Source organism: Penicillium macrosclerotiorum (assembly GCF_028827735.1).
Source record: "Penicillium macrosclerotiorum strain IBT 26536 chromosome Unknown utg000003l_segment0_segment0, whole genome shotgun sequence".
In the NCBI taxonomy this organism is placed as follows: Eukaryota; Fungi; Ascomycota; class Eurotiomycetes; order Eurotiales; family Aspergillaceae; genus Penicillium; species Penicillium macrosclerotiorum.
The window spans coordinates 563,829-575,973 of record NW_026643083.1 but is presented as its reverse complement, the minus strand read 5'-3'; the positions used below and the strand labels follow the sequence as shown (position 1 = coordinate 575,973).

The following is a 12,145-nucleotide window of genomic DNA, read 5'->3' as shown; positions in this document are numbered from 1 at the left end:
CATAGGAAAGGTTTCACCATCACGGCTCTCTAGATCTCCAGATATAGAATACATAGAACGTTAAAAGGATTTTTCAAGCATGAAGCAGGACGCCCCCCTCCATCCGCACGGTGATCACATCCACACAAGACAGAAAGTTGGTGAGATGCGAATTTAGGAGTTGGTCGGGCGAATCATGCTTTCGCGGGAGGACTAGCTAGTGGGAACCGTAGTGCCTGGCTAGCACACCATTCCACTATCATACCACATAAGGGAAGGATGGGGGGCCAGTATGCTCTTTTCTGCTCGTCGTGTAGATCTTAGTCTCTGTCATTGGTTTTTTAGCTTAGTCCCAGTCACGGTTCAGATCTCTAGGACACGTTCCCGAGATGCTCAAACGATTATAGTAGTCTGTACATATCGACCTTCCTTCTAGGGCGTGCATGTCCCGTTATCTGTTGACGTATCGCATGGAATCAGGGGCACTGAGACAGATCATCCATGTGAGTTTTTGTGTTTTCTGCATCTTCTCCAGCGACCGGCCACGTTAGGGTTGTCGATCTGATTCGGAAGCGGAATTTTCGACTGCATGTCTCCTTCCGATGACAAATTTATCTACTTTGATTTTACACTACATGAATTGAGAACAGATAGTCTATCGTTTTTTTTAAAAAAAAAAAAAAAATTGAATTGAAGAATGTTCAATGCCAATCCAAGTTGATCAGTAATTGATGTTGAGATTGAGCTAGTGTGGTATCTAGTGCACAAGGGTTGCCCACGAATGACGCACGATATATATATATGCACGTTCAATGTGGAGAGACTAGACACTAGTTTTTTCTCTCTTTCCTACATCCCCAAGAACTAGTTGAAATGCCTTTAGTCTAAAGCCAAAAAATATTATCCGAAAGCCATGATTTTACCGACTTCTAGAAAACCCACCTAGTGCTAGTGCTAGTCCTTGTCCTAAGTTGATAGAGGGAAAGAAAACTACATGAATCAGTTCGCAGCGATCGGCTCTGATCGTCCACGCTTGAAACCGCCGCCGAAGTACGACCGTTTCAAATTAATCCCATGCCCGGTTTTTTGATGCCTTTCCCCGAACTATCTTGCAAACCCTAAACCGTAATCGTAAGGCATGCTCCCCAAACTCCCCAGCTCTGTGCTTCTGCCCCTCTCCCACCGAAACGTATCTGAAGCGATCTACTGTTTTGCGTTCGATCCCAAGACGGCATCTCCTCTTGGCGGGATTTCATACAATCTTTCGGCCCCAAGATCGATAAAGGGGGAAAGGGACCCGCCAGGCAAGAGACGGTGATTGTCCCGCACCAACGTGGGACGTGGTGGAGCCTCCTCCTACACTAACCGAATCGCGCAGTGGAGCTGTAAGGTCCATCTAGCAGCAAATCGCAAATCGCAACGCCCGCTCGTTGACATTTGGGTTCCTCCGCTACGGACTTCGGGGATCCATTCGACTCCGACATCTCTGCACGGAAATCCTGCTCGATACCGCATCGAGCGCGCTGGCATTCTTAGCTACGCGCTATTCCGAGTGCTCCAATTAATGCGCCAGCTGGTCAATTCTCCGGGTCCCCCCACGTCTTGGGTTCTTTTCCGGTTTATTCTGGCAACAGTTTGCAGTTGGCTCGTTCTTGCATCCTGCTCGGACCCGACATCAAATGCTCCACTTTTCCCCTTCCTCTCTCTTCTTTCTCTTCCTGTGTCTCTATCTTCCGTCCGGAGTCCTGAGTACTCCGTATCTACGGAACCCAAACCCCCTCCCTATCTCTCTGCCTCTCAAACCCGTCGATAGTGGAACAGGGACCCATTGACCCTCTTTTCCGCTCCCGTTGGTTGCAGGTATTTACTGTTGCTGCCAGGTTTTAACGGCCTCCGCCGCCAAGGTAGGCAGCAGTTTTACCCTAATTCCCGCTACAGCGCCGGGACCTCGGTTCTTTCCTTTTGACAGCTTTGCCAATTGTCATGGCAGAGCGCAATGACTCTCAAATCAGTGGGCAGGGGTCTCCATCCAAGAATGTAGTCCGCACTGGGCCTCGTTAATCGGGCCTCCTCATAGGCCAGCTGGCATCGCTCTCATCCGAGCCCCAAAGGCGCCGCCCCGCGCGCACAAGCGATTCCCCCAAAACAGAAAGAGCAGAACATCGCGCAAGGCAAAAAAAAAATCAAAATCAAAATCAAAACAAAAAGGACCAGGATCACGCCGGGTTTCAGTAGCTTGCCCATTTTTTTTAGGGTTTGATTTTAATTTTTTTGGGTTCTAGTTCGTGCGGTTGGATTTCGTCTAAACGCTCTGTTCAGCACCCGGCCCGGTGGTTAGAGGTCAATTATAGTGTGCGCTGCATCACCGCCAGGTTGTGGACGAACCATCCTCCCTCGATAGTGAGAACTTCACTCCCGACATCATCGTGGTCCTACACTCAATCGTCGGCTTCGGAATCTACCCGAGCCGGGTCGAATCGGGGGGACCCTGAATCGGACCCACGCGTGAAAGAGCTCTGTTATTGGTCGGGGGCTTGATCTCATCATTCGATGCTGGACGGGTTCGTCAGATAGCTGCAGGGCACTCCCTCCCGTGCTCCTGGTCGTGAGACAGGCCGTCTGTCTCACTTCAGGTGCTCGACTCGAGGACCGCTCAGATCAATGCTATTTTGAGCGGGCGGAGACGTGGGACTCCCCAGTCAGGGACCATTTGGACTGGGGTGAGTGTGGATGAGAAAAAAAAAAAAAAGGAGTGAAGACGGTTGGCAGGGTATGGCATGAAGCTAGTTCCGAAAATCAACGCCAGGCAATGCCTTCGTTCTTCTTAAAAAAAAATCAGGAATGAAGAGCTTCTTGCTTATGGGGTTACAGGGCCGCTCAAAATCAGCTTCACCTTTTACTCCTTCAATCCTTTCCCAAAGTCTACATTGATATCCTTGTCATGTATCTGAAATAAAATACACTTCGTTAATGCTTTGAGGTCTTTGATCGTTGATAATAAGAGACATTCTTTCCACAATAAACCGGAGAAGGCAAAATATCCTGAAGTTGTGTGGCCACTGCTCATGAGAACAAACCCAGGTGTAGCGTAATATCTACTCCTTTGTAAATATATCAAGAGTACGAGATCGAGAAGACTGGCTCAGCTCGATCGGTCTCCTGGTTGTGGGACATACTGACTATCGCTGCAACAACCATCCGCGATATTTAATCCATATCATGACATCTGTGATATCTTTTGGCGAGTCAAACTCTGAATTACAAGTAGGGTTCATCAATGGCAACGACCCTACACAGTCTCTAAAATTGATATCGATCTGCAAGGGCAAGACAATACTTCTGCGCAGTACCATCGAGGAATTGACCTAATTGATCGGGGGCAATGCGAATATCTCGTTCTTTTTCTTCAGAGGTCATACCCAAGCCGACCAAGGAAGTCTTCGCGATTCACAATCGGCTTCACTGACCGGCGAGGTCGGTATTGATTCAATTATAGCCGGGACAAATTGCTCTACGAGCCCAATCTCTCTGCAATCCAATCGTGGCGGGACGATCAGATAGACTGAAACTCCTTGCACTCACCACAGACATGTACTCACTTAGACCTCGGCAAGCAGAACGTCAAGCAGGACCTCAACCACTGCCCGTCTCTCGCTGACCTTCTGCAACAAGCCTTCGGCCCATTTCCATCCCTCTCGCTCACCAGGTCACCTATGCAACCTGAGTCAGTAACACCTGGTGCTCAGAAGCCGGCTCCTTGGTCAATTTGGAGCCCTACCGACCACATTCCGCGTGATCCTCACGGAAGAACTTCATCCACATACACTCGCCGAACTTGTGCAACTTTGTGAGGTGTTCAAAACGCGAACCAGCAGCGCAGCTGGGGGAGACCTAGAGACTCTTCGCCGCAATATGCACACCGATCGTATTCGGGGTTTGGTGTTGCTCTGGACGAGCGAGGATCGCGAAGCATGAAATGCGGCCTGGAAGCCGGGGATGACACCACATGACCAGGCATAAGACCGAAGGTGAGCATTGCTCGTATAGCGCGCACCTTGATTCTGTCTCTGAAGCGGCGATCGCGGTATTGACACGAGTATTGTGTGCTCTTCATGTGAGTACACCACTGTTTCTCGTTGTCGAACTTCTTGGGTTCATGGAGACAACAATCGCCTATATTATGCGACTTGGTTTCGATCAAGCGATCCCTGGCCCTGCAGCCCGGGCACGCTCCTAGAAACATTTCTAGGCTTAGATGGCTCCTCGTCCTTCATACACGCATTCTCCATACTGTTAGTCCATTTTCCGCTACTCCCGGCATGGCTATGCTTCAGGTGCTGGCGGAAATGGTCCGCGCGGAAGAACTTCTTCGCGTTGCTGCACTCGCCAAACCTGTGCACGGTGGTCAGATGCTCGAACCGGCGGTCCCAGTCGGGGTGCGGGAAATTCGGGAATTTTTCACCGCAATATCCGCATGAGTCGTGCGAGGGGCCAGCTTTTGTTTGGCAGCATAGTGAGGCGGAGCTATGGAAAGCGGCTTGGAAGCTTGGGAGAGCTGCGCATGACCAGGAATAGTGGCGGAGGTGCATGGAGTTTTCGTGTCGCTCTGCTTCGTTTTTGTTTTTGAAGCGATTTTTGCAGTATCGACAGGAGTATTGCTTTTCCATTTCGTGAGAGCTGTATCCGAGTTAGAGTTAGAAATTATCAAATAAGAGCAAATTCGGCATGAAACCCACCGGAGATCGTCTGGATTGTCGAACTTCTTCGGTTTCTTTGGACAACAATCACAGATATACAGTCGACCCACCTTTGATACGGAAGGAGCTAGGCACGGTCAGGACAGTTAGCGTGGATATCTTGCCCGCGGCATGCGATGGGGGCTCGGGGAGTTTCAGATACTGGGTATTGACAGCTCGCTCGGGACGTCACCTGGGGAGCGGCCTCGCGCATGGTGACTTGTCCTGCGATCCGAATTGGACGGCAAGGGTGAAAGCCACGAGGGATCCGAAGAGAAGAAATCGAAGTGACTATGACCGTCATCCCATTTGTCGATAGAACTCAAAAGGTCGCCACTCGAGACGTCCGTTACGATGGTCGACCGTCGTCGCTTGCGCGATCCAGGCGGGTGAGAGACTCCAGACACATGGCTACCGGCCGAGGAGGCTGGAGAAACTGCACGTTCAGAAGGGCGCTGGACAACAATGTGAGATTTAAGCAATGAAGGGTGAGGTTCAGAAGCAGCATGATTCTGCAGAAGGTGCTCACTTTACTGGAGAAAGAGAGGGGGGTGAATGGGCGAGAGGAAGACGGGGAGGTCGCAGAAAAGAGGGGGAGGGAGTTGGACCTGGACGGTTGACTGAGCATTTGGAAGTACCGAGACGATCCACAGCCAAGAGACCCAAAGATTGCAAGACAATGCGACAAATCCCAAGGGAGGAGTCTGAGCATGAAGGCCGAGACAATATTGATCGTGAGATCACCCGAGTTGTGCTATCAGCCGACTTGGCCAGCTTGGCTCTCTCCAGCCACCCCCGACATCGACTAGCAGGAAGAATAAGCAATGTACCCTCAAAACTACACGTTTTTTCAGTCAAGATCTGGACGAAAAACGAAGAAATGATACCCGGCCCAACAAGGCGATTTCGTCTATATTTAAAAAGGTCCTTCAAAACAACGCAAGGTAAGGATATCTGGTTATCAAGTTTCAATTGCATACGCCTCTCGGTGGCGGGGCACTACGGTAATATGATACGCCGCTTGTCCAATCATTTTCAATGTGGTTTGAACGCAACGGATCGCGGGGATTGGATATCGCCCGCGGATGCACTTCGAGTGACTTGTGTGTGGGACGCAATACAACAGAGCCAACAACATATGTACTGAGCCGTGTGGCAACCGAGCCGCGGCTGAGAGTGTTATCATTCAGTTGACGAGTCGAAATGGAACAAGCCATACAGCTGCAAGAATGCACCATCGTGTGGCTATGTCCACTTGAGGTTGAGCTTCGAGCGGCCATTGCCATGCTCGATCGAGTCTCCGATGATATCCGCTGCGCGCCCGAGGTCAACACGTCGTGTATACAGTGGGAGAAATCGGCCCCCACAAGATCGCCGTGGTCGGATATTACCAGGAGCAGGGACTTGCAGCATCCGGTAGTATGGCTGCAGAGGTCGTGAGAGATCTGCCCCGTCTTCAATTTGGACTTTTGGTCGGAATCGCTGGCGGAATACCTTCAGCTACCAATGACATGCAATTGGGAGATGTGGCCGTCGCCGTTCCAGAGGGCGATCGCCCGGGCATTGTGGGATATGATCTTGGAAAGGCCAGAGAGGATGGTCAATTTGAACTGAAGCACTGGCAGAACTCAACACATCCAATGCTTCGTTCGGTGATTAACGTGATTCGGGCTCGAGAGGATTCACGATTCAGGCGACATCTTCGTGTCGTGGACGAGCGTCCGGAGTTTCGGAGACCAGATGTTACTTCCGAGGCGGACCGTGTATCTCCCAAGGTGCACTATGGGACTATCCTATCCGGCAACACTGTGGTCAAATCCCAGTCGAAAAGGGACCAGCTGAGGGAACTTTACGGAGGGATTGCAGTCGAGATGGAAGCCGCGGGGATAATGACTAGGCTACCGGTGGCAGTGATTCGAGGTATTAGTGATTTTGCAGATTCCTCCAAGAATAGCATATGGCAACCATATGCCGCCATTACAGCGGCCGCCTTTGCCAAAGAAGTTCTCCTATGCTTACCCGGTGAAGATCAGAAGATTGAGGGAGGCTATCTAGGTGCGTAGATACCTCGGAGCAACATAATCTAGGCTAACGAGTTATTTTGGACAGAGAGAGGCGAGGAGGCCCTTCAAAATTCTGATTCGACACCTTTCGCGGACAAAAGCCTCCGTTTAGCAAAGGCTCTACCCGAAAAATGGGCATTCATTGGGAGAGAAGAGGAGTTAGCTTTTCTCCACACCGAATTAGGCTTCCCAGCTCGGTCGTCTATTCGGAAAACCGTTGTTTGCCTGTGGGGTTTGACTGGCGTTGGAAAGTCTCAACTGGCCGCGAGATTTGTACATCAACAACTATCAAGCCACCCTGAACGGGATATCTTCTGGATCAGTGGCGAGGACCAGGACAGCTTTGAACAAAGTGTTATTGATATGCTCAAATCGAAACAGGAAAGCAGCAGCAAACCCACGTCTCATTCTACGTTATTGCCTATTATTGCCGAAGGGGAACGTCGTGCTCTAGTGGATTTATTCTTTACTGAGCTCAACCGCCTGAGTGAGGGGAGATGGCTGCTGGTAATTGATAGGGCCAATCAAACTACTTCTCCAATTCCGCAGGACGCCGGCTCTTTTGATATTCACAGCTATATTCGTGGCCTGACCCGGGGATCGGTCCTGCTCACTTCTCAAAGACGTGATGTAGTGGAGAGGTATCATCCAATATGGGAAATGAAAGGACTCAAGAATGAGGATGCAATGAGTCTACTTACCTCAAAAATTCATCCCCATTCAATGCAAGGTAGTATACCTTTACTCGAAGCATGCTCCTGATACAAACTAACCTTGTTCAGTTACAGGAGCCCTGGATTTGATATCTTTGCTGAAAGGGCTTCCGTTAGCATTACGCCTTGCGATTTCTGTCATATCTCGTTATCGCCTAGAGATCCGAGAATATTTGGAGATGTGGAAGAGTCGTGGCGATACCACGGAAGTGCTGGGGACAGACGAAACCTTATATCGCTCCATGAACCTAAGCTTGGAAGATCTCGAAAGATCCAATCCAGTCGCAGCCAAAATTCTAGCCCTTTTTAGTTTCCTCGATCATCATGATCTCTGGTACGAGCTTTGCCTCAACGCAGTTGATGATACATTCCCCCGGTGGCTACAGGACCTAGCCAGGAACAAGACACCTTTCAGATACCACTATCCTCTCCTAGCCGATCTCTCATTCATTGAGCCGAAAATTTCCCTAAGCGGCAGCCGCGCATGGGAAACACACCCAGCCATCCAGGCAGTGGTCAGACAGAGAGTACAGGCCAAGGAATCGGAATACATCAGGTCTGCGATATCACTTGTGGCAGCTCAAGTTCCGCTGTCATCAACGGTTTATTCTTGGGTGACAATACGGCGGCTTTTACCGCATGCTCAGATATGTTGGAGTTACATCAAAGCAGGGAAATGGGGTCCCAGCACGGATCTTACTGAACTGGAAAGTCTAGCCCGTGTATTTCGACAGACGGGGCATTATGAGGAAGCCTCGATTATCTACCGGATGATTGCGCGTGGGCTTGATAACCGCTCTCACTCCCCAGAGAACCGTGAATTCCTCGCCGATGTACTGGCAAATCTCGGCCTAGTTTATACGCATCAACGCAAGTTTGAATATGCCCTCAGGTCCTTTGCGAGGTCAACCGGTATCATGAGTGAGCTTGGGACTCTGACAGCCCATGCATCGACATCGATTAAGTACAACAAAGCAGTGGTTTTCATGATGACCGATCGCCTGGACGAGGCGGAGACATTATTACGAGAGGCAGCAGAACATTCCTCACAAGATACAACAAACGGACACACAGTAATTGAAAACGAGCAGAAATCCTTATACCTTCGAATATTGAACGATATGGGAGAAGTCATGCTACGAAAAGGCTCTGTGTCAGAGGCATACCAAGTCTTTCAGTATGTAAACTATGGTCTCGGAGACTCCAGTAGGCAGGGTGACCCTCAACCCGCCCAGGTTTCCCTCAAACTGAACATGGGCAGAGCTCTGACCAAGCTTGGAGATTTCTCCAAGGCTAGAGATTTGCTTATGGAAGCAATTTCAATTTACACACAGTGGTGGGGCAGACGACACCCAGAAACCATGCGAGTGGTTGACGAGTTGGCCTGGACTCTGATGGAAGAGTGCAAAGACACTCACGCAAAAGGAGGTGATATTGATTCAGAGGTGCGAAGTGCAGGGGAGCTTTGGAAGGAAGCTTTGGATTTTTATCAGCGCATTGGTGGAGTTGCGTCAGACACGGTAGCCAGGATTGAAGCGAATCTGACCCAACTGTCATCCTACGTGACGGTTGATGCTTTCAACCCTATGGCTCGGGTGGAAAGCATCGACCCTGCTTCGGCACAAAGGTTTCCCGAGGGGATCAACGACAGAAAGGAAGACAGCTACCGGAGAGATCCCTAGCTAGATTAGGTTAGAGCTGGGGGCTTGCTCTGGTAAATGAACCCCGGTGGGTTGTCTTGAAAGTAAAGATATATATACATAACGTACAATATCGCCGTGAATGAAACATTGGCGTGTATGAGCTTGGACGTAATCCTAACATGTTATAGCAAGCATTGAAATACAATATATCATGAACCCTTCTACTAGGTTCGATGTCTTCATTCCCAACCCCTGTCAGCGTTTGAGAAAGTATTATACTTGTATCGTGTCTATAGATAGTAGGCAACATAGGGCGGCTATTCGATATATCCATAATTCAGTAAGAATATTTGAAATATTCTGAAAGATCTACATCCACGAGACCTAAGAGAATCTCCTAATGTACAAATGAGCTTGAAAAATGCTGACGGCCCCGAAGTTCCAACTGATCCAAGCGACCTAGGGGTGCGCTGAGGAGCCGAACCCTTCAACATGATGATAACACAAACGAAACAAGCCTGGTTATAGTGCAGCAAGAGCAATCGAAAGATTGAACAAAAAAGCGAGATAGAGACAAAAAGGAAGACAGCGAACAAACAGAAAAGCGATGCAAATGCGAAATGAAAGCCCCAGGAGAAACGCCTTATTCACCGGATCCTTCTAGATATGTCATGGGTATCAAATTAACAAACTCCGACGGGCGGCAATGTGAGGCCGATATTCGCGACGGAGTAGGAGTAAAACATAAGAAACAAGCGAGCGTGTCGGTCACCAAGGCTGCTCAGGGCCTGGCGCCGAGAGAAAACGGCTGATAAGCATCCTCTGCTCGATCTAGAGACTGGTTACTCGTTTGGAGGTGCTGTTCCGCGGCCGTTGCTTGATGACCATTTCCAGCTCTTTGAGCATGTTTGTGCTAGCATCAGCTTTTTCCCGGGCGGTTGCTTGCCTGGCACGGTCTTCTCGCACACGGGCCAGGCGCTCGTCTCTAGTCAACGAGGCTCGCTTGTTCCTCGACGCGGGGAGCACGACGGCTTCGAAGATCTCCTCGTCCTCGAAGCTATGTGTGAGATCGGGTCGATTCTCGCCGTTCAAGGCTTTCAAGGCGTCCGTGGGGCTGCCTCCAACCGCTGTTGTCCCACCAAGGCTGGGTGTGGGCGACAGTGGTACAGCAAGGCTTGACGGTCGTGACCGATCCGAAAGACTGAGGCGGTCTTGATTATTGACAATAGCTGCTTTGCCGACCTCCCATTCCTGGAGGAGGGCCCGAATGTCGCTGCCGATAGAGTCGTATTGTGTAAGCAGAGCTGCTTCAAAGTCATTCGCCTCTGACCGGTCGAGGTTGGCATTAGACTCCTCGCTGATGATGTGCATTTTGGCGTGCAAGGCACGAACACCTTGAGACAAAGAGTTAAGCCGCCGGAATTGTGCACGCATGTGCTCCTTGCTTGGGGAAGCGGTGGGCAATGGCGACGGAGGAATGGCCTCTCCTGCGAAAAAAAGATGAATTAGCCCCCAATTCGTGGAAGTGCGCAGAAAGCAAGGGAGATAAACTAACGGTCCTCCTCGTTCAAGATGCTGGTCATTTTACTCATACTGGCCCCTGTGACAGCAGCCAGCTCGCGCATCTCTTCTACTGCGGAGCTCCACCGCGTGATATCCGAGCCGCCCCCATCGGCACTGAGGGCGAGCAGGCAGCATAACACGCTCTTCCGCATGGTATAGAGTTTACCGAATAAATCCCGTAGGGAGCGAAGTGAATATTGGTCATCTAACGACCGTTGAGAAAAACCCGACTCGATTGCTTCAAGGTCTGGAAGTCCAATATCATAGATGTCGTAGTATTTGGCCAGATTGGCCGCGTCCGTGAGCGGGCGAAGCGTGTTCTGCGACCGAATATATCGCTCTAGCATTGACCAGAAGCATTCTGAAACGGCGCGACGTAGTCTTAAGCACCGTCTGATTTGAACCTGATCCTCCAATCGACTTATAGGGGGCAAGGGGGTGCTTCTAGAAAGGGAAGTCAGCATGCTTTTGCGAGTCTCAAAACGAACATGGCGAGGTCTCACATCCGATAGCCCCGAGAAACCAGCTCAACTTCTTGTATGAAGACCACGGAAGCCGATGCAGCCGAGTCAAATCCCTGAGCATTTCCAATAAATATGCCGGCGGCTTCCACAGCCTGATGTCGCAAGTATTTCAACCATTGTCTTTTGGCAAACGCGTAAAAGAAGACACCGAGGACAGGGACAAGGACCAGAAGCACGCCGACTTTCCTGGGGTTGATTCCCAAGCCTGTCCGCGACCGACCCCAATGTAGCAACCAAACAATTGAAAAGGAAGTGGTGGCAGTCACAATGGCGCCCTGTAGTCCAAATGTCGTCGAGAGAGGGAAGCTCTGCGGGCTGCGCCGCGGACACGACATCGGCGGCGGAGGTGTAGGAGGGAGCACTGTGCTCGTTTAACAGCTGCGAGGCGACAATGACATATCCGAACTGCTCCAGGAATCTTTCATTATCGCCCCTTGCGATGCGTGCGTTTAGGACAGACTAGGGTCGACAATCTTGTCAGTCCGTGTAGGGGAAGAGGGATTCCAGCCATCCACCGGAGTATCATACCGAACAAGTGCTGTACAGCTTCTCGACCACCGCTCCATGTTGCGTGCTCTTGAGGTCTAGCGGTTTGGGGAGCTTGTTGCGCACACGAGTTTGAAATCGAGAAGCTCCTCTCGGGGCGAAATCAGAAGACGGAATATCCGGGTTGGTGTCGTCTTGCGTTCCATCCAAGGGCCAATTATCCTCACTTCCACCTTCTCCTACAGACGAGCACGTGTGAGTATGACAAGCGCTTTTCTACCAGGCTCTCATGCGGCCGGGAGATAAACCCACCTTGCAGGTACTCGGCCAGCGGCGAATTCTCAAACACGAGGGACTCCATGGCCGCAAATCATTCCGGAGTAGGAGTTGAGGAATGGAAGTGGAGAGATGGCGGCCTGCCGAATCGTTGATCGGAGA

At 50.5% G+C, this 12,145-nt stretch overlaps 4 protein-coding genes across 4 annotated transcripts; 2 read left to right on the top strand and 2 right to left on the bottom strand.

Annotated features, from left to right (window-relative positions):
- Positions 1–4,157: 4,157 nt before the first annotated feature.
- On the bottom strand, positions 4,158–5,343 carry N7462_003091 (uncharacterized protein; the record flags this gene model as incomplete). Its single annotated transcript, XM_057074817.1, has 4 exons — positions 4,158–4,656; positions 4,716–4,803; positions 4,879–5,170; positions 5,245–5,343. The coding sequence occupies 4 exons, from the start codon at positions 5,341–5,343 to the stop codon at positions 4,158–4,160; spliced, it is 978 nt and encodes a 325-aa protein (XP_056934322.1).
- Positions 5,344–6,136: 793 nt separating this feature from the next.
- Positions 6,137–6,778, top strand: N7462_003090 (uncharacterized protein; the record flags this gene model as incomplete). Its single annotated transcript, XM_057074816.1, has 1 exon — positions 6,137–6,778. One exon carries the CDS (start codon positions 6,137–6,139, stop codon positions 6,776–6,778), a length of 642 nt encoding a protein of 213 aa, XP_056934321.1.
- Positions 6,779–7,670: 892 nt separating this feature from the next.
- Positions 7,671–9,173, top strand: N7462_003089 (tetratricopeptide repeat protein; the record flags this gene model as incomplete). The annotated part of the gene is made up of 1 exon (XM_057074815.1): positions 7,671–9,173. One exon carries the CDS (start codon positions 7,671–7,673, stop codon positions 9,171–9,173), a length of 1,503 nt encoding a protein of 500 aa, XP_056934320.1.
- A 792-nt stretch (positions 9,174–9,965) lies between these two features.
- On the bottom strand, positions 9,966–12,068 carry N7462_003088 (vezatin family protein; the record flags this gene model as incomplete). Its single annotated transcript, XM_057074814.1, has 6 exons — positions 9,966–10,621; positions 10,690–11,141; positions 11,201–11,426; positions 11,488–11,680; positions 11,750–11,946; positions 12,020–12,068. The coding sequence occupies 6 exons, from the start codon at positions 12,066–12,068 to the stop codon at positions 9,966–9,968; spliced, it is 1,773 nt and encodes a 590-aa protein (XP_056934319.1).
- Positions 12,069–12,145: the final 77 nt, after the last annotated feature.